The 21,561-nt window shown below is 44.3% G+C and overlaps 1 protein-coding gene and 1 non-coding gene across 3 annotated transcripts in view; both read left to right on the top strand.

Annotated features, from left to right (window-relative positions):
• Window positions 1-21,561, top strand: part of RAD52 (RAD52 DNA repair protein) — a 34,173-nt gene that overhangs the window by 10,653 nt on the left and 1,959 nt on the right. For both annotated transcript variants that reach the window (XM_075552239.1, XM_075552238.1), the window contains exons 2-11: window positions 2,994-3,095; window positions 4,292-4,393; window positions 6,525-6,618; window positions 6,778-6,845; window positions 10,810-10,928; window positions 12,460-12,535; window positions 19,611-19,792; window positions 19,925-20,031; window positions 20,585-20,674; window positions 21,221-21,433. In XM_075552239.1, coding sequence (XP_075408354.1) covers window positions 3,009-3,095; window positions 4,292-4,393; window positions 6,525-6,618; window positions 6,778-6,845; window positions 10,810-10,928; window positions 12,460-12,535; window positions 19,611-19,792; window positions 19,925-20,031; window positions 20,585-20,674; window positions 21,221-21,433 — 1,138 coding nt within the window. In that variant the 5' untranslated portion in view covers window positions 2,994-3,008. The remainder of the gene's footprint in view (window positions 1-2,993; window positions 3,096-4,291; window positions 4,394-6,524; window positions 6,619-6,777; window positions 6,846-10,809; window positions 10,929-12,459; window positions 12,536-19,610; window positions 19,793-19,924; window positions 20,032-20,584; window positions 20,675-21,220; window positions 21,434-21,561) is intronic.
• Window positions 9,557-9,748, top strand: LOC142451969 (U2 spliceosomal RNA). Its single transcript, XR_012785062.1, has one exon. It is a non-coding gene; the product is annotated as a U2 spliceosomal RNA (small nuclear RNA).

Genomic DNA, 21,561 nt, shown 5'->3' with positions numbered 1-21,561 from the left:
TGCGGAGAATGTTAAAATCGAAAGTGCTATTTTTCTGGCTAGCCCAACTCATTGTCCAGTTGGTATTGAGGCCAAACTTGGTTACAGAAAAAGACCAGGCATTTAGGGCGGAGATCAGGAGCCAAACCCAATTCATTAAGGTTGTCAGTGGGCACTCCAAAGGACCGTCCTTAGGGGATTGGGGCAGAAGATTTCCCATTGTGTCTCAAACTGCAGGGGGTATGGACAGAGGAGAAGGGCGTCCCCTGGTCCCTGTTCACCTGTCGGTCAGGAGGTGGCCTGGTAATCCTGAGCAGCATCCCAATCAGAGCTAGGGGCCCAGTGGGAGAGTCCTGGACTTCCCACAGGAAGGTTCCCTGTTGCAGGCCTGCGGCTTTAACCGGCAAACAGGGACCTTGGATCAGAGAGAGACACAATGGAAGCCAAGGAGGGGGAGGGGGGCCTGCTTTATGGTCGTTAAAAATGGAGGTTGGTCAGGCCTTTGTTCAGGTTGAGAGTAAAAGGAAGCAGAACATTTTAGAGAAAGCACTGCAGAGCTGCAAACACAAAACACACAGATAGAAAGGGCTCAGACCCCCTCTGCTGGGCTTAGTGCTTGGAGTCCTGTTGTCAGCAGGAGTCCCAGGAGGTGAGCACAGAGACAAAAGGCTGGAGGCCACGTGAGCCAAAGTAGACACAGAAAAGATGGCCATATGAGTTTGCTGGTCCTTGGTGTCCAGAGCGACAAACAAGACAAACGAGACAGAACAAACATACACAGATACTGACCAGAAGTCGCTCATTCAGACAGGCTCTGGAGGTTCCAGAGGAGAAGAGGGATGGGCTGTGTCCCAGCCAAAGTAGGGCCATGACAGCACAGAGCCCATGTCCCTACTTCTCCCTAGTTTTGGCACCAATGTAAAGGCGAAACTGAGGAACAGGGAGAAGATGGACATGACACTGAGGAACAGGGAGGAAGATGGACATGACAGGTCGAGGGAGAGCTTTATTTGGTGGGGGAAGCTCCCAGGCGAGGTTCTGTGATCTAGGCCAACAGGTCAGGGAAGTGGTGCTCAGCAGCTGGGGGTGATGGCTTTTAAAGGGGTGGTGAGGAATGAATGGCAGTTAGCATATGGGGTCTGGAAACCGGGAGAATTGTTTGTTGACTCCTTGCTGCTTTCTTTGAGCCAGTAACATCTGGTTTTACTGGTTATCTTATTTGCCTCTGGCTGCTGCTGACCTTCGGGATGTGCAGGGAAGCATGTGCAGGGCCCGGGCCTGCTTCAGCTTAGTCCAAACAGGTCTGCCTAGTTCAGACTCGACCCAAACAGTATCATTCCACAATTCCACCACATTGAGCAGAAATGTAGTTGGCCGCCATTTGCAAACATTCTTTTCCTTCTTGGACTCCTTGACACCGTCTCCCTTTTACTCCACTCAACACTTCACCTCCCACCCCCTGAAACCTTTAGCCCACTTGCTGTCTCTACAGGTTTATCAGTTCAGATTTCTAGAGTGTTGTGTTTATTTGTTTTTTTTAGCAATTGATGAACTTGCCTGGACTCAGCATCCAGACTCTCTCTACCTGTGGTGGGCAGAAGTATACATTTCTGCTCTGGTTTCTGCCTTCCCTGGGCTTCTAGGGTTCTACCCTGTACGGCCGGGTTGGCAGTGCCCACGTGTGTTGAGGCTTATGTTCTCTGACACGCGCCTTTCCGAGCATTCTCTCTCCTCTTTGCCGCTGCTGTGGAGTCCCTGGATTTGTTTTTGAGCCTATGAGACTAGGTTTCTGAGGTTTAGCTTTTCTCCATAGCTGGTGGCCTTTGAGTAAAAACTAGAAAAACAGAAACCTAATCGATGTTCTTTTCTTCTCTCAAGTGTAGATTTCCTTCTGCCTTTGTTTTTGATTGCTTTGTAGTGTGTTCAGATAGTTGTTTCCAAGATGTTGTCTGAGTTTATAGTTCTGCATTTCTAATTTAAGTATTTTGTTATCTCTGGTAAGATGCTTGTTGGAGGCTAGATAATTTAATTTTGAGTATTACATAACAGTTCTCTGTGGTTTCTTTCATTAGGGAGAGAGGATTTTCCTAGGCTCAAGTTTATTTTGGGTTTCATGTCCCATTTTTAATAGTTTTGGATAGAGGCGCCTGCTTGTGCCTGTGCATTTCATGGATGGGATTGGGTGATTTAAGAACACCTAGTCAAGAGTAGTTCCGATGATTTTGTAAATTTAGTAAAATGGTTTCTTTACAAGAAAGAGGTTTTTTTTTGGAGGGGATTTTGAAATGGGTTGGATGTATTCTGAATTAAAATTCTCCTTTTGTCTTATGAGATCCTAAACTTGCCCCATGTTTTCCCTTTCTGGCACAATTTTTCTCTTCCTTTCTTTTTAAAAAATCATTGTACTGGGGGCTCGTACAACTCTGATCACAATCCATACATCTGGCACCGTTTTTCAGAGGGTACATTTCCATTCCTTTCTTCCAAAAATATTGACATTTTTCCACTTTTTCTCCTGTTCATGATGGGTGCCCTGGTGGTGCAGTGGGTTGGGTGTTGGCCGCTAACCACAGGGTCGGCAGTTTGAAACCACCAGGCGCTTTCTACTCCTATAAAGAGGGACAGTTTCAGAAACCCACATGGCAGTTCTCCCCTCTCCTATACGGTCCCTGTCAGTTGGAATCAACTTGATGGCAGTGAGTTTGTTTTTGAGTTAATCCCCTCAAGAAAGGCAGTGGTAGTCAGGCACCACCTGGTCTGGTGTCAGGTCTGTGGAGGCTGAGGGTCACATGGTTCTAGACCACTGTGCATTGCCTTCAGTTTTCCTCACTCCCCTGTGCCCTGAACACAGAGGTCAACAGCTGCATCTTAGACAGCTGTCCACACAGCGGTCGCTACTCACCAAAAGAGGATGTAGAATGCTGTCTTTGTGAACTATGTTATGCCAGTTGACCTTGGCATTTTAGCACTTGAAGCATCCCCTAGGTGTTTTTTTAACCTTTATTTACTTAAAGGTCACAAGAATCAACATGTCTGGACTGGAGGAAGCAGTTATTGGAAGCCGAGACAGTTGCCCTTCCTCTGCTGGTGGCCACTCGGTACTGTGCTTTGGGCAGGTAACTAATTTTTATCTCTGGAGAGAATGAGGCTGAGTGAGAAAATGTATGATGAGGCCATTTGTAGAGCACCGTCCTTCGTATATGCACGGATTTTATTATTCTGTTATTGGATTTTCCTTTCCCTGCATTATTTGAGAGTCTTTGATGAATTTTGGAACTTTGGCATTAAGACTGGAAACACAGGGGAATACATTTAGATTTAGATACTAGTTATTTTTGGTTAGATAATGTACTCATGCGCTGTATAAAACTTAACAACAAAAACAAAGACTATACGTGAAATCTCCCTCCTTCCCATTACTCATCAGCCTCACACTTCTCTTTCTCAAGGCACCCAAAGTGATGGGGTCTTTGTAGAGCGTCTGTGCGTACAAAAGGGGCTATTGCTTTGCTCACCCAAATTCTGCCTTCATCTTTAGCAGAGATCAGTTTGTGAGTATTCATGTCACTAAAATAGGAAAAGAAGAAAACTTCCAAGGTAATAAGAACAAAAACAACAAATAGTGTATGTGTGTGGCGTTGTTGCATTGGAAAAGAGGGTACTAAACTTTGGAGAGGACAAGTGGAAGCAGACGTTATCATAGGTCTGCCCTCCGTAAATGCCCACACAGCCTCTGGGGCTGGACGCTTCACTCTCCTACTTCTAGCGAGAGACAATTTGTCAGGACACTAGTAACCTCTAAGGTAGTGGTCCTAAAAGGTGGTCTGGGGCTCTGTGAAGAGCTGCAAGACCCTTTCAGGGCCCATGAGGTCAAAATTATTTTCATCATCATGTACAAATATCATTTTCTTGTTTTACTCTCATTCTCCCACAGGTAGATGGTGGCGTTGTCCAAAAACTGCATAACACACACATCAGTACTTTGATGATTAGTGGGATGCATGCCTTAATAATAGCTCAGTTTTAATTTCCAATATGATACATACTGATGATATAACCCATATACCATATATACTTGTGTTATAAGCCGAGTTTTTCAGAACATTTTTAATATAGTTTTTGTGGTAAAATTAGGTGCCTTGGCTGATAGTCCATTCGGCTTATATTCGAGTAGATAAGGTAAACAATAGCTCTTTGGGATCCTCAATACTTTGTAATGTATGTAAAGTGGCCTTGAGACCAAAAAGTTGAAGAATTGCTGATCTAAGGAGTGGTAGAAATGGCAATGTAATATTTTCATTCTGTCTTGTAGTGCCAATACACAGCAGAAGAGTACCGGGCCATCCAGAATGCTCTGAGGCAGAGGCTCGGCCCGGAATATATCAGCAGTCGCATGGCTGGAGGGGGCCAGAAGGTAGGAGCATTTAAATGCCTGGAAAGTGAGCACTCATGGTCTTTATGACATCCTCTTGAGGTGGGTTCTCATGGGTTCAGAAGGTGTTTGATCATTGTTCTGGATATTTCCTAGTGCTCAAGCCCTTGGGGAAGGGAAGAAGATAAAGTTCAATCTGCGTTGTCCTCTAAAATGGCACTAACGTTGTTTTGAGTGTTAAATACTTTATGCCATCTTTTAAAATTGTCTTTTGCTTTAAACTTAACTTTAGTGTCTTCTATAAAATATGTTAGCCTGCGAGTCATACCTTTTTGGAAATTGTATTATTCTAAGTGAATAGATATCCTTCCCTTTTATGCTGGTCCCTCCCCCAGGACAGACCTGTAATTCTGGTGGGCTCCCAAGAAGGTCTTAAATAAGTTCATTGAAAATGTCTCATGTTGTTCCCTTGTCCCTGTGTTTGTTAACACCAGTCCCTCCGGAACTGTCGTGGAGATGGGGGAGTGGCAGGCCTGGTGGGGAATGATCAAGGGTAAGGTTGCGTAGAGAAGAGGTATAGCTGTAGCCCAGGTGGTGACAGACATGGTAGTAGGGCAGGAGGAAAGTCAAGGGAGATGGAGGAAAGAGCTAGGAGTCAAAGGGCATTTATGGAGGTCTAGACAAAGACATGTACATGCAAATATATATATGAGGATGGGGAAATAGATCTATGTGTCTATATTTATAGGTTAAGTATTAAGGTGGCGGAAGGACCTTGGGCCTCTACTCAGACACTCCCTCAATGCTTGAATGCTTTCTTTTATTAAATTGGAACTCTATGATGCTCACTCTCCCGACTCAACTGCTGAAGCCAAAGTGGGTGAACAACTAAATGTGGTGAAGAAAGCTGATGGTGCCCGGCTATCAAAAGAGATAGTGACTGGGGTCTTAAAGGCTTGAAGATAAACAAGCGGCCATCTAGCTCAGAAGCAACAAAGTCCACATGAAGAACACACCAGCCTGTGTGATCAAGTGGTCCTGAAGGGATCAGTTATCAGGCATCAAAGAACAAAAAACCATATCATTGGCTGCACACCTCCATGATAGGATCGCTGAAGACAAATGGGTGCATAAGCAAATGTGGTGAAGAAAGCTGATGGTGCCCGGCTATCAAAAGAGATAGTGTCTGGGGTCTTAAAGGCTTGAAGGTGAACAAGCGGCCATCTAGCTCAGAAGCAATAAAGCCCACATGGAAGAAGCACACCAGCCAGTGCAATCACGAGGTGCCAAAGGGACCAGGTATAAGGCATCGTGAAAAGAAAAAAAAAGATATGTATATATATAATATATATATATATTATATATATACACACACACACACCATATTGAATGAAGGGGGAAGTGCAGAGTGGAGACCCAAGGCCCAAGTGCCGGCCACTGGAGATCCCCTCATAGAGGGGTTTAGGAGAGGAGATGGGTCAGTCAAGGTGCGAGGTAGTACCTATGAAGAACACAGCTTTCCCCCAGATCCTGGATGCTTTCTCCCCCCAACTACCATGATCTGAATTTTACCTTGCAGGGCTGGATAGGGCAGAGGTTGTATACTGGTATATATCAGGGCTGGAGGCACAGGGAATCCAGGGTGGATGATACCTTCAGGACCAAGGGTGTGAGGGGAGATGCTGGGAGAGTGGAGGGTGAGTGGGTTGGAAGGGAGGAACTGATTACAAGGATCCACATGTGACCTCCTCCCTGGGAGATGGACGGCAGAGAAGGGGGGGAAGGGAGACTCTGGATAGGGCAAGATAAGATAAAATAACAATGTATAAATTACCTAGGGCACACGAGGGAGGGGGGAGCGGGGAGGGAGGGGGAAAAAAAAGAGGACCTGATGCAAAGGGCTTTAGTGGAGAGCAAATGCTTTGAGAATGATTGGGGCAGGGAATATGCAGATGTGCTTTATACAATTGATGTATGTATATGTATGGATTGTGATAAGAGTTGTATGAGCCCCTAATAAAATGTAAAAAAAGAAAGAAAGAAAATGTCCCTGGAGTGTTGAAGGATCATTGACCCCCCACATCAGATAAAGACTGTAATAGGTACATTTTGATCCACATTTAAAGATGACAAGCAAGTCTAATACAGTCTTTTGTTGCTTAACTTTTCTCAGGTCTGTTACATTGAGGGACACAGAGTCATTAATCTGGCCAATGAGATGTTTGGTTACAATGGCTGGGCACATTCTATCACACAGCAGAATGTGGGTGCGTATGTTTCTCGACAGTGGTGACTTCTTCATTCCATTTACTTGGTATTGTGTAATTTCTGACCATCGGGTTTCGTGGGTGTGTTTCGTTGCCAGCAGGAGGAATGTGAGGGAGACACAGGGTCAGTTTCTTCCTCCACTTCTCTTTCCCGTCTAGACTTTGTTGACCTCAACAATGGCAAGTTCTACGTGGGTGTCTGCGCGTTTGTAAGGGTCCAGTTGAAGGTAAGGGCAGGGCAGTAACCTGCTGCCTGGGAGGATGCTGCAGGACTGGAAGGGAGTGGGCATGGAGCTGGCCTCCCTGTGGCATAAACAACCTAGAGGACTAGCTCCTCTGGCCACAGGCCTTCCCAGATGGTATCTCAGCCCATGCTCATTAGCACGGTGTTCTTGTGTCACCTAAAATAATTTTTTAAAACCCTGTCCTTAACATTTTCAAGATGACATTTAGGAGTTTTCATCATTAGTATAAGTATCTGCAAAGGGTATCTCTTTTGGCAAAAAATGAATTTTTTTTAAACTTTGAAATTTTAAAATAAATCAGAGATATTGCTGTTAAGGCTCCTCCTACCTCCCTCCCCCCCACGCTCTCTCTTACTGCCATCGAGTTGATACCATAGGACCCTATAGACAGGGTAGAACTACCCCTGTGGGTTTCAGAGACTGTAACTTTATGGGAGTAGAAAGTCTGAAGTTTATCTCGAGGCGAGGCTGGTGGTTTCAAACTGCTGATCCTGGAGTTAGCAACCCAGTGCAGAACTACTGCACCACCAGGGCTCCTTTTAAACATAGCAGTGGAAAAAACAAAACAAAACATAGCAGTGGAATGAAGTAGGAAGGGGGTATCCCAAAAAACCTGGAATTGCACTGGGTAGAGTGGAGCTTTCATGGTATGCATTTTTCCTGCTTGGTAGCATCGAGCAACTCTCTCTGAGTTAGTGCACCCAGTGGCATCACCTGGGAAGGTTCTCTTTGGTCACAGTGCATTTTTTCATAAAACCAGTTTCACTCGAACCTCATTTTTTGTGATAGCTGATTTAAGAGAACAGTGTGAGTGTGAAATTTTGTTTCTTGCTTGGGGGAGAAATGCTGCAGAAATTGTTGTGATGTTGAACACAGCTTCCAAGGGCAGCACTATGAGAAAAACTCAAGTGTATAAGGGGTTTTCTTGATTAAAAAAAGGTGAAATGTCGATTGATGACAAACCTCATTTTGGACGCCTGTCAACTTCCCAAACAAGTAAAAATGTCAACTCATAGTGTATTTGGAGCTCATTACACCAGGTCACACTGTTAATCCAGTTTTCCATTTAGAGGTTTTGAAAAGATTGCATAACAGTGTGACAGAAAAGGCCTGATTTGTGGCAGACAGGGCACTGGTTTTGCCACCCAGACAATGTACCTGCTCACGCAGCCATCTCAGTTCACCAGTTTTGGGCAGAAAGCTGTATGCCATCCTTCCCCCACACACTTGACTCACCTGACCTCACTCTGTGCAGCTTCTTTTTTTGTTTCTGCGAATAGAGAGGGACATGAAAGGACAGTGATTTGACGACATAGGAGAGATGAAAAAACGAGGGAGGTGCTGTCAGCCATCCAAACAGATGAGTTTGAAAAATGCTTCCCAGAATGGAATCACAGATTTGACAAGTGTATTAAGTGTAATGGAGAGTACTTTGCAGGTGATAAGGTTGTTTTTGTAAACAAAGTTTAAATACATAGTTTTAAAAACAAAAATTCTGGGTTTTGGGGGGGTACCCCCTTGTACAGTACCAATCAAAGACTTTCAGTTATAAATATTTATTAGGATAAAGGCCCATGGGATAGTGGAATAGAAATATTAGTTCAAATAAGACAAAATTATGTAACATTTCTGACCACTGAAAAATAGCTTGCGTATGTGTATTTTCTTAAACGGATGACAATACAAGGGGTACCCAAAAAAACTGGGATTTTATTTTTCAAAGCAATGGATTTAAATTTTTTTTACCAAACAACCTCATCACCTGTAAACTACTCTCCAGTACAATGAATAAATACATTTGTCAAATGTGCGACTCCATTCTGGGAAGCATTTTTCAAACTCATCTGTTTGGATGGCTGACACCACCTCCTTCATTTTTTTCTTCACCTCTTCTAAGTCATCAAATTGCCGTCCTTACTTGCCCCTCTGCATTCGCAGAAATAAAAAGTCACACAGAGCGAGGTAAGGTGAGTCAGGTGTGTGGGGCAAGAGAGGTATGCGGTTTTTTTGCTCAAAACTGGTGCAGACATGGCTGCATGAACAGGTGCATTGTCCTGGTGGCAAAACCAGTGCCCCATCTGCCACAGATCACTGCTTTTCTGTGGCATAGTTACGCAATGTTTTCAGAACTTCAAAATAAAAAAACTTGATTAACAGCCTGACAAACTCCAAATGCACTACAAGTTGACATTTTTGTCCTGTTCAGGAAGTTAACATCCAGGACGAGGTTTGTCTTCAATTAACATTTCACCTTTTTTTTTTGAAACAAGAAAACTACTTGTAAACTTGAGATTTTCCATAGCGCTGTCCTTGTAAACGGTGTTTCTGCAGTTCAAAACCGTTTCTGCAGCATAGTCCCTGAGCAGGAAACAAAATTTCCTAGCCACATGCTGTTCTCTTAAATCGGCCATCATAAAAAACAAGGTTTGAGCAAAACTGGTTTTATGAAAAAATGCACACTGTGACCAGAGAGAGCTTTCCCAGGCAACGCCCCTGGACGCACTCACTCAGGGCGAGCTGCTCCATACTTGCATACGATGAAAGATTCCATTTGGGGGGATTCCCCTCGTATATCCTTTCAAACAGACACAATTATCTGATCAATTATGTTAATAACTAATTATAATTCAATCCAGGAACATTTTTATAAATACTTTTGAAACCTTAAAGTAACTGGAAATCTGAAATAGTTTATCGTTTCTCACCCTTTTGGCTAAGATCAAGTGTAGTATCTGTACTTTATCAGTTTAATATCTGATACATCCTCTATCAGAGGACAATATATTAAATAGATTTTTGGAGTAGGGAGATGGAATAGGAGCTTGCTTCATCCATTCCATGTATCGACCTGGTATTGCAGTACCTCTAGGAACAGCGCAGATTTCTTGTCTGCTTACAAAGTCAGAGTGTAAGTCATGCAGCCTCAGGTTAACTCTCTTTATTTCTTTTAACCTCACTATTTTAACTTCATCCAGCCTGTTTCTTTTCTTGCTCCATCCATGCCATACGGGCGTTTACCTCATTCACACCCCACCATGCTTTGGCCTGCTGCTTTAGTGTGCCAGGCAGACACCTAGCAGATGTATGGGCTCAGTGTCTCTTTCCACTTGTTTGTTTGGTACTTTTCTTTATATGTTTGTTTCTTGAAGTTATACACACAAGGGAATACAAGTTACTTTCATAAAAAACCTGTTCATTTTTATGCATATACACATATTCACATACTAGTAGTATATATCAAAATAAATGCAATGATCAAATGATCAAAAATTTAATATTAAAAGTAAATTTTATAAAAAATACATTTCTTAATGAGCTAGTGCTGCTTTTGCTTGCTTGCTAATTTATACATATATAGTTGACGGTGACTTATCTCTATATTAAATATTCAGCATTGACACTCTTCTGGCTTATTTTTTTATAAACACTACAGAAAAACTTTGTTCATGTAACTAGGTAGCTGGGGATGGAAAGAGTTTTGCTACCACAGGGTTATCCATTTCTTTGAAGTTTCAGAATTTTATACCATAAATCCTGTCACACCATCATCAAAATTATCTTTTATCTGTCACCTTGATCAAGCCAAAAAGTAGATGCCACCTGACTTGCATGAAGGCTTTCTATCCGTTCCTTACCTGTGGCATTTCACCTGCTTCCTCTCTTTGGGGTCCCAGAGGTTTGTATACTTGGGGTACATAACATGGCAGAGTGAGTTTCGCTGTGCCTTAGAGGAGCTAGCAAAGGAGAGCAGTCTGCATATGTTGACCACAAGCACATTTCTAGGCAGATGTGGCTAGAAACAGGGCTTGGGAAGCTGCTGTTCTGGACATGAACTTCCTGACAACTGTGTGCGCCCAAGGCCCTGGGTGTAGGTCGAGGCTCCTTTGACCACCGCTGTGGAAGGCGAGGCAGTGCTGGAGCGAGCACTCGTGTCTTCTTCCCTCAGGACGGCTCCTTCCATGAAGATGTGGGTTATGGTGTCAGCGAGGGTCTCAAGTCAAAGGCCTTGTCCTTGGAGAAGGCCCGGAAGGAGGCAGTGACCGATGGGCTGAAGCGAGCTCTCAGGTAAGCCAAAGTATCCCTGCTTCATTTCGTCTCTTGTAGAGCCGTTTGTTTTAAAGGAAAAGTATTATATAAGGGAGTTTCAAAAAGTTAATAGAAAAATTCATGTATCTTTGAATTTCACTTTTCCGCAAACTCTTTGAAGCCCCTCGTTGTCTCCGGGTTCAAACCTGAAAACATTTTAAAAAGGCCGTCTTACTCCTGCTGTTTATTAGCCTCCTCCCTTTTGTATTTTCCTAGCATTATTTTATGCTACATCTTCCCTTGTTTATGTGGCAGGATACACACTTTTCTCCCCATCCCCCAAAAGAGCCCCTGTGGCGCAGTGGGTCAAGTTTTGGGATCTAACGGAAGATCATTGGTTTGAACCCGCCACGCCCCACTCCTTGGGCGAAGGAGGAAGCAGTCAGCCTCAGAGACCTTCTGGGCAGTTCTCCTTTGCCTGTGTGGTTGCAGTGAACCAGAATCAGTTGACCTGGCAGCCAGCAGTGGATTTGGTGTGGTTGCTTAAAGTACCTTGAAGACCTTTCCATATGAGCACGTGGACAGCTCCCTCGTTCTCTGCATGCACTGAGCAGGTCTCCATTGTGAACATGTGATATTCTTGTTAGGTTGGGGGGTTTTAAAACCTTCTTTTGGGTCCAGCAGTGGTTCTCAACCTTCCTAGTGCTGCGACCCTTTAATACAGTTCCTCATGTGGTGGTGACCCCTCCAACTGTAAAATTATTTTCGTTGCTACTTCATCACTGTCATTTTGCTACTGTTATGAATTGGGTGACCCTGTGAAAGGGTTGTTTGACCTCCAAAGCGGTCGCGACCCACAGGTTAGACCTTTTGCGGGTTGAATCAAATCAGCAGATGACATGAGTAAATATGCACTAAAATTTGCATTGTGGTTTCCCATGGGGGTGTCCATGTACCCTACTCCAAGCTAAGAACGTTGCTCACGGAGAGTGTGCCCTTAGCTCCCCTCCCCCAGCCCTCAGAGGGTAACCCACTGTTACTGGGGAATTCTCCCCCAGCCCTAAGAGGGTAACCCACTGTTACTGGGGAATTGCTGCAGTCCTCTGGAAAAAAAAATCTCCGTTCTGGAATTTGTTTTCTGGCTCAAAAGGTAGCTCCTGTATGGGGTCTTATGAATCATTGTTCAGTCTTTCCATGTTCACTGCCTGTCTTTGAGGGGAGGGGTTCTCAGCATCTAATATGGGGCAAGAACTCAGAGGCTCAGTAAGCATTCATTGCGTTGCATGACCCACTGCCATTGAGTCAGTGCCTACTTGGTACTAGCATACACTGGGGGTCCGAGGCTGTACGTCTTTATGGGAGCAGGCAGCTTCATCTTTCATCCATGCGGTGACTAGTAGGTTTGAACCACTGACCTTGGGGTTAGCAGTTTAGTGATTTTTGGACAGCGCCAGCAGTGCTCCTTTAGCAGGGTCCACTTCCTAAGCAACTTGCACAGAGATTGTAACTCTGCTCTCTGAGAATCAGTATAACAATTTTCAACCTGTTTTACTTTATCTGTTACCCATAGGAGTTTTGGGAATGCACTTGGAAATTGTATTTTGGACAAAGACTACCTGAGGTCGCTAAATAAACTTCCACGCCAGGTATGCTGGAAACAGGTGGATGGAGTCAAGACCATCTGTTTCGTCCTGACTTGTCTTCATGGGTTGAGTATATGGAGGATAGGGGTTGGTGGGGGAGGGAGCGGGAGGGGGAACTCACTTGCTTTAGAGGGCTGGTCTGGCAAGTATACTTCAGACCTCTCTGAACCGTACAGCTAGGAGAGATCAGTCCTCTCATTTTACATATGAAGACACTGAGGCAGAGAAGAGAAGTACCTTCTTGCCTTTCCTTTTAGCACAAGTCTGTAAGGCTTAGCTCTTCCTTCAGCCTGTCAGAGCCTCACCGAGGGGCTGAGCATCTGCCTCTGAGGAGTGGGGTCTGGGTTGAGCATCGCTCAGTTCACAGGCGCTGTTGGTCTCTGTCACGTTCTGTGTCTGGTGTGCTGTGGCTGTTCTCCCTGGGGTATTCTTGGAGACCCCTGCAGCGCTGCTGGCTGACAACGTCCCCTCTGTATCTGAGGGATTCTTTTTCTCATGGAACCCTTGCTGAGGTGGGAGTTGGCATCTCAAAGCTCTAGCTCTTTCTTTTTTCACTTCGAACTGAATTCCAGCACACACACACAGAAGACTGCACAGATCCTAAAAGCGTGGCCTGGTAAATTGTCAGCAGTGAACAGAGATCTTTACCTGCCAGATATGGAAACATTAGCAGCATGCTAGGGCTTTGGTCTCTTCTAATCCAAATCACTCTCCTAACTTCTTAGAATTAGCCTCCTATTTTTCCTGTTTGTGAAAGTTTTTTTTTTTTAATAATTTTATTTGGGTTCGTACAACTCATCACAATCCATACATCCATCCATTGTGTCAAGCACATTTGTACATTTGTTGCCATCCTCATTCTCAAAACATTTGCTTTCTGCTTGAGCCCTGGTATGAGCTCCTCATTTTTTCCTCTCCCTCCCTGAAGCCCCCTCCTTCATGAACCCTTTATAATTTATAAATTATTATTTTGTCATATCTGACATTGACTGACATCTCCCTTAACCCACTTTTCTGTTGTCCATTCCCCAGGGAGGAAGTTATATGTAGATCCCTGTAATTGGTACCTTCTTTACACCCCACCCTCCCTCCACCCTCTTGGTATCGCCACTCTGAGCACTGGTCCTGAAGAGATCATCCGTTCTGGTTTCCCTGTGTTTCCAGTTCCTATCTGTACCAGTGTACATCCTCTGGTCTAGCCAGATTTGTAAGGTATAATTGGGATCATGATAGTGGGGTCAGGGAGGGAGCATTTAGGAACTAGAGGAAAGTTATATGTTTCATCGTTGCTACCCTGCACCCTGACTGGCTCATCTCCTCCCCGCAACCCTTCTGTCAATGGGATGTCCAGTTGCCTACAGATGGCTCTTGGGTCCACAATCTGTACACAGTGATTGTTTTGTTCTTTTATGGCTGATACCTGATGCCTTCAACACCTCGTGATCACACAGGCTGGTGTGCTTCTTCCATGTGGGCTTTGTTGCTTCTGAGCTAGATGGCCACTTGTTCACCTTCAAGCCTTTAAGACCCCAGATGCTATATCTTTTCATAGCCGGGCACCATCAGCTTTCTTCACCACATTTCTTATGCACCCGCTTTGTCTTCAGTGATCATGTTGGGAAGGTGAGCATCATGGAATGCCAGTTAAATAGAACAAAGTGTTCTTGCATTGAGGGAGTACTTGAGTAGAGGCCCAATGTCCATCTTCTACATTAATACTAAACCTATAAATATATGCACACAGATTTATTTCCCCATCCTCATATATTTACATATATATATGCCTTTATTTAGACCTCTGTAAATGCCCTTTGCCTACTAGTTCTTTCCTCTATTTCTTTTGACTTTCTTCTCGTCCCACTATCATTCTCAGCCTTCATTTGGGTTACAGTAATTCCTCTCGGTTACATTACCCTCGATCACACCCTACCAGGCCTCCTACAACCTCCTCACCACTGATTTGCATCACTTGTTGTTCCCTTATTCCTGGGTTTGTTAACACCACTTCCTTTCCCCCCAACCTCCCCCTCTCCCCTGTCCCCCCCGGAACCATTGGTCCCATTGTTTTCTCCTCCAGATTGTTCATCCAACCTATCATATTTAGACAGACCTGCAGAGATAATAACATGCACAAAAACAATACAGCAAAACAAAGCAACCAAAAAAGAAAACAAAACATTAACAACAAAAAGCCAATGATAAAAAATAAAAGCCAATGGCAACAACAAAAAAGAAAAGCCTGTATTTAGTTCAAGGACTGTTTGTTGGTCTTTTTTGTTTGTTTGTTGGTCTTTAGGAGTGTTTTCCGGTCGAGTCTGATGTGGTGCCATGCCCTGGCCCAAAGTCTATTTTTGGTATTCCCTGGGGACTTTGTTCCTCTGTTCCCCGGCCTTAGTGGTTTGCCTCAGTGTGGTGGGATCAGATCGGGCACAATTCCCACACTGTGTCTCCAGTGTTGTCCCCTGTAGGGCTATAGGTCAGTGAGGGATGTCTTGTCATGGGGCCAGCCATAGGGTCTCTCTTGATTGGCTGCTCTGAGCAGGAATATTGTTGTCAAGCCTTGGTGGGCCAGGATGTGCTCCACTCTCTCTTCCTCCCCCTTCACTTGCTCCTGTGTGCTCTGATCAGACATGCCCCTCTCCCTGAGCTGCAGCTTCAGTGCTGTCCTCTGAAATAAGTTCTTCTGGGGGTAGGGGCAGATGTCCACATAGTTGGGATAGAGACCGGCCCCCAAACCTCTCCACTGGTTCCCTACTGCATGCTGGCATGCTGCAGTCACATCTTGGAGCACTGGGTTGAAGTCTGGTCCCTTTCCCTGTGGAGATAAAAACAATACCCTCCCCTTGGGTGGGTTAGTGCCCTGTTGCCTGACTTCCCATTTCTCTTTTTTTTTCTTTCCCCTCCTTTTTAATTTGCTACCTTATGTATCCCTGTATTTGGTCTGGCCCCTGCCATACTACCTGGACCTCACCCCAGGAATGTTTGTATACAGTAGCTTTTTCCTTATGCCTCTTCTGCATTTCTTTCTAAGCTTACCTCAGCGGATTCATGTTGTACTTGTCCTTGTATGCTTGGCTTCCGCTTACCATGATTTCCCCCAATTCTTCCCATGCGGCGATGTGCTTCATACATTCACTGCTTTTTAGGGATATGTAGTACTCCATTGTATGTATGTACCAAAGTTTTTTAATCCATTCGTCAGTTGTTGGAAATTTGGGCTGTTTCCAACTCCTTGCGATTGTGAACTGTGCCGCAATGAACACTGGAGCACAGATGTCTGGCCGTGGTTTGTTTCTTGCCTCTTCTGGGTATATGCCCAGTAGGGGGATTGCTGGGTTGTATGATAGCTCGATTGCCATCTGTTTTAGAAATCCCCAGATCGATTTCCATAGTGGCTTTATATACCTACAGGTTCACCAGCAAAGAATGAGAGTTTCTGTCTCCCCACAGCCCCTCCAACACTTGTTGCTTTTTGATTTTTTGAATTGGGCTATCTTTGAGGGTGTTAGGTGGTATCGCATTGTTGCTTTAATTTGCATTTCTCTTATGGCTAATGATTGGGAACATTTTCTCATGTTTATTGGTCAGATTTCTGCTCCTGTGCAACTTCTGTTCAAGTCCTTTGCCCACCTCCTCAGTGGACAATTATTTTTATCTTTTTGGAAGTTAGCAGAGTACTGTAGATTTTAATAAGGCCTTTGTCTGATGTGTCATTGCTAAAGTTGTTTCCCAGTCCGTGGTCTCTCTTATTACTCTCTTGGTGAATTCTTTCGATATACACAGATGTTTTATTTTCAGTATATCCCACTAGTCAATTTGTGCCTCCTCTGTGTTTGTGTCTGATAGCAGGTACATCTCCATTTTTTTTCCAGCACCACTTGTTAAAGAGGGCATCCACTTCCCATTGGATATTTTTGGGTCCTTAGCAAAGATCAGTTGTCTGTATGCTGATGATTTTATTTCTGGGTTTTCAGTTCTTTTCCATTGGTCTGAGTATCTGTCATTGTACCAGTACCATGCGGTTTTGACCACTGTGGCTGTGTAATATGTGCTAACGTCAGGTAAAGCAAGGCCGCCCACTGTATCCTTCTCTGCTCATTCTGGGCTCCTTCCCTCTCCATATGAAGTTGGTAATCAGTTTTCCATTTCTTTGAAGAAAGATGAGAGTAATTGTATCACAATTGCATTAAACTTATATAGTGCCTTGGGCAGCACTGACATCTGGACTAGGTTCAATCTTCCAATCCATGAGCATGGGATATTCTTCCATTTGTTGAGGTCGCTCTTGGTTTCTTGTAAAAATGTTCTGTAGTTTTCCCCGTATAGATCTTTTGTTCTTTTAGTCAGGTATATCCCTAGATATTTCAATTTGTGCTTGGCTATTGTGAAGGGTAGCACCTTTTTTTTTTTAATCTCTTCTGTAGTTTTAGCTGATGTGTGTAGCAGTCCGATGGACTTCTGTTTGATCTTGTATCCTGCCACTCTGCCAAACTGCTCTATTGCTTTTAGGACTCCCCTTGTGGAGCTTTTGGGACTTTCCATATATAAAATCATATCATCTGTAAATAACGATAAGTTTCACCTCTTCCTTCCCCAGACGAATACCTTTAATGTATTTCCTTTGCCTTATGCTGTTAGCGAAAACCTCCAGTATGATGTTAAATAAGAATGGGGACACGGGGCATCCTTGTCTGGTCCCCCTTTTCATGAAAGGTTTCCAAGTGGAATTATAGAGACAACATGCGGATATATGCATGTAGCATAAATGTTCATCTTAGTGAATTTTAAAATCAAGTCTGACCATGTGACCACTGTCTAGAACAAGAATCGGCAGATTCCAGTCTCTGCCTGGCAGTCGCTGCCTCTCAGCCTCCCCGCATAAGGAGGAAAGCCATTTCTAATGACAGACTAGTTCTTTGATGGCTAGATTTCATTCCACATGTGTGCCAGATTCCTATTTTGTGCAGCAGTATTATTTTCTATTATTTCTATACTATAATTTGTTTTTTCCATTCTGTAATCGATATTTGGACTTTTTAAAAAAGCTTTTGGCTATTTTGAGTAAGACCGCTATTAACATTCTTGTACATGCCATTCTGCCTTAGAAATTATTGGGTCATAGTATAGGTATGTCCTGGTGACTTAGTGGTTAAGTGTAGGGCCGCAAGGTCAGCAGTTCAAAATCACCAGCCACTCCTTGGGAACAGGACAGGGCTTTCTACTCCCATAAAGAGTTAGTTTAAGTATTAAGGCAGCAGGCGGACATTGGGCCTCCACTTAAGTACTCCCTCAATACAAGAACATTTTATTCTCATAATCCACGTTCTGTGATGCTCACCTTCCCTGACACGATCGCTGAAGACAAAATGGGTGAACAAGCAAACATGGTGAAGGAAGCTGATAGTGCCCAGCTACCAAAAGATATAGCATCTGGTGTGTTAAAAGGCTTGAAGATAAACAAGCGGCCATCTAGCTGAGAAGCAACAAAACCCACATGAAAGGACACCAGCCTGTGTGGTCCTGAGTTTTCGATGGGATCAGGTATCAAAGACCCAACACAAAAAATCATCAATGTGAATGAGGGGGAGTGGAGACCTAAAGCTCATCTGTAGATATCCCCTTATAGAAGGGTCACAAGGAAGAGATGAGCCAGTCAGGGTGCAGTATAGCACCGATGAAACATACAACTCTTCCCCTAGTTCTTTAATGCTCCCTCCTCCCCACATCCCTCCACATCATGACACCAATTCTACCTTACAAATCCGGCTAGACCAGAGCATGTACACGGGTACAGATCCAAGCTGGAAACACAGGGAATCCAGGACGGATAAACCCCTCAAGACCAAAATTCAGAGTAGTGATACCAAGAGGGTAAGGGAAGGTTGGCAGGGGGAGTAAGGGGAAACCGAACACAATGAATGAGATGTAATCCCTCTCAGGGGGATGGGCAACAGAAAAGCAAGTGATGGGAGGCAGCAGTTGGTATAAGATATGAAGGGAAAAAAATCTTAAATTATAAAGGGTTCATGAGGGAGAGCAGTTGGGGGAGAGGGAAAAATGAGTTGATTACCAAGGACTCAAGTAGAAAGAAAATGTTCTGAAAATGACGGCAACATATGTACAAATGTGCTTCACACATGGATGTGTGCATGGCTTGTGATAAGAGCTGTAAGAGCCCCCACTAGGTGATTTAGGAAACAAAGTATCAGAAACTCACGGGCAGTTCTACCCGTCCTACAAGGCCGCTGTGAATTGGTATTGACTTGACAATGAGTACATTCTCAGTGATAGCAGATTCTTCAGGTTTTCCAGAGGACTCTCATTGTTCTAAATCCTCAGCAACTCGTGGCCTAGTCAGTATTTAGAAAATTTTTTCAAAGCTCCATTTCTTTTTAACCTACTCATTTACTTTTCAGTGTAGGTTAAGACACCCACACTGTAACTTTCGGGTTATCTTTATCAAAATTTTGTCATCTCCATTCTGCATTTTAAGAGTTGCTCTGTCAGCATCAATGTGAATTGAGGAAGAGGCTCCCAGAGAGAGACCCTGGGTTTCTGGAGTGCTCACGGCTCAGGGGTACAGCTCTTGGTCTTCTGCCAAGAAGTACCCAATCTGTATTACTCACTTTGGGGAAATGTAGGGACTGTCCCAAATCAGGAAAGCTTCCCTATAGCTGGGCTGGCAGCAGAAGTCAAGTGCTTTCCACATTTCCTTCTTCCTCTCATTTGAAGGTCACAAAAGGGCCCGATCATTTCCATGAATAAAGGGATAAGGAGACAGCATCAGATGCATCTAGTTGCCTAGGAAGGATTCAAATCGTTTCATGTACCATTTTCCCCAAGGCAAAACCAAAGAAATATTCCTTTTTTATGTCAAAACTTTATTAATAAAAAGAGTATGAGTAGTAATTAAAGTTGTTTCACTTAATAATAAACGTGACTTGGGAACATTGTGGATCCCGTGTGTTTCTCAGGACCTAGAAGGGATGGAGAATGGAGGGTTCTAGAGACAGACTAGAGCTGGTAGAGAAGATGGGGAGGGAGTAACGGCTGGCGGTGTTCCCTTTCCTTTTGTTAGCTGCCTCCTGATGTGGATTTAACTAAAGCAAAGAGACAAGACTTTGAACCATCTGTGGAACAGGCGAGATACAGCAGCTGCCAACAGAACGTGGCTCTGGCAGCCCTCAGACCACAGGAGGTGACCTCCCCTTGCAGACCAAGCCACAGTGTGATACAGGGGGATAAGGACAGCAGTTCCAGGTAAGGGGCCCAAGTTCCCTTCCTCTCCTTTGCCCTGCTCACATTGTGTAGGGTGCCTGGTTTCTTGTCTGCACAACCAGCTAATTGGCTTGTTTGCTCCCTCTATCCTACCTGGTGTCTCTCCTGATCCAGGTTCCTGGCCTCTTCTGTTGTGGATAGTGATGCCACGTGCCAGCGGAAGCTCCGGCAAAAGCAGCTGCAACAGCAGTTCCGGGAGCAGATGGAGAAACAGCAGGAAGGTCACTTGTCTTCCCTCCCAGTTAGAAAGTCAGGGTGTGAGGAGAAGGGGAAGTTCAGCGTGAAGGTGGAGGGTGAGCGGATGGAGTCATCTGCGCCTCTGCCGGTAACACTGGCCAGGTTCAAGCCAGACTCCTTCAGGATTTTTGGATCACGCGCGACAGAGGAACTCGAGAAAATGCACGCAGTGGAGACTCGTCACGCAGCTTCCCTTTGAGACGCTAATATTTCTTGTTGGGGCAGCGGGCCATCAGCAAATCTTCCACAACTCGAAATTTGGGGCTGTAGAACTTCTTAAGAAATAGCCTGTTTGCTTCTGAGCAATCTTTAGATACCTATGAAGTGCAACTGGGTTTGGAGAAGACAGGGGCTTTTGGTAGATTGAGTTCAGCTTCAGTGGGAATATTTAGATAACTAATTTTGGGGAGTGAAAACAGGCAGGAATTGTCCTATCTAGCTGTGCTTCCCCCAAATAATTACTATTCCAAGAGGGGAGTTAGACCTAATCTCTGAAATGAGTTATGTGATTCTGTGATTTGTCCTCTCTGGTGTCAGCTGTCGCAGAGCTGCCAGCACCTCCTTTGAAGCACAGCACTCCTGGAACTGCTGCTCCAGAACCGCCAACTCAGAACGACTCCCTCCTAGGTTAGTAATTGGCTTGTCACCCAGTACAAATGGATGAAAAGCTGCTAAGTTTCTGTGCTGGAGGCTCAAACTTTTAACTCACAGAATACATTTGAAAAGGGGGCATAAAAAAAAAAATCCCACTTTTCATGTTTTCTATAGCCCTGTGGGAGTCCTTGTGGCATAGATTCCATAAGGTCAGTAGTTCAAACCGACCAGCCACACTGGAAGGAAAATGAGCTTTCTACTCCCATGAAGTGTTAAGGCTTGGCAATCCATGGGGGCAGTTCTACTGTCTTATAGGGTCGCTATGAGTCAGAATCGACTGATGGTAGCGAATTTGGCTTTGGTTTATAGCCCAGTGTTGATGAGGAAGATTAAGAATTTTACAGTAGCTAGGACATTTCATGTTCCTTGATTGTCCTAACTTAGGGACGCTTGTTACTTTTAGGGGTAGGAGTTTGAAAAATTATCATAGGATGCTTAAGGCATAGAATTTATGACCATTTTTTCTATTGCTTCATGTTCTGGGGACACTATACTTGTCTATGATTTCTATCCTTGCAGACAACCTTGAATTGTGGGATTTGACTCCAGATTTAGAAGACATTATCAAACCCCTGCCTAAACCTGATCCACCTCAGACAGTTGCCACATCAGCCCTGAAGAACCGCATGGTGATGCGGAACAGAATTTCAGACAGACTTTGCCTCCAGAAGCAACAGTCAGAACCTGGACCTTCTCATCCCCAAACACACACCACTAACCAATACCCAAAAGGTAACAAGAAAGTGGCTCCGAATAAACACTGAAGGGGTAGGGTGGGCACGGAAGCGGCAACCTCGATTTCCTTCTGTAAATTGTGAAGGACTGGCATTGCATTTTGAGTAGTTGGATGAGCTCATTCC

This window comes from Tenrec ecaudatus, chromosome 6 (assembly GCF_050624435.1).
Source record: "Tenrec ecaudatus isolate mTenEca1 chromosome 6, mTenEca1.hap1, whole genome shotgun sequence".
Lineage (NCBI taxonomy): Eukaryota > Metazoa > Chordata > Mammalia > Afrosoricida > Tenrecidae > Tenrec > Tenrec ecaudatus.
The sequence above is the reverse complement of the archived record's forward strand: the minus strand, read 5'-3'. Positions and strand labels throughout refer to the sequence as shown.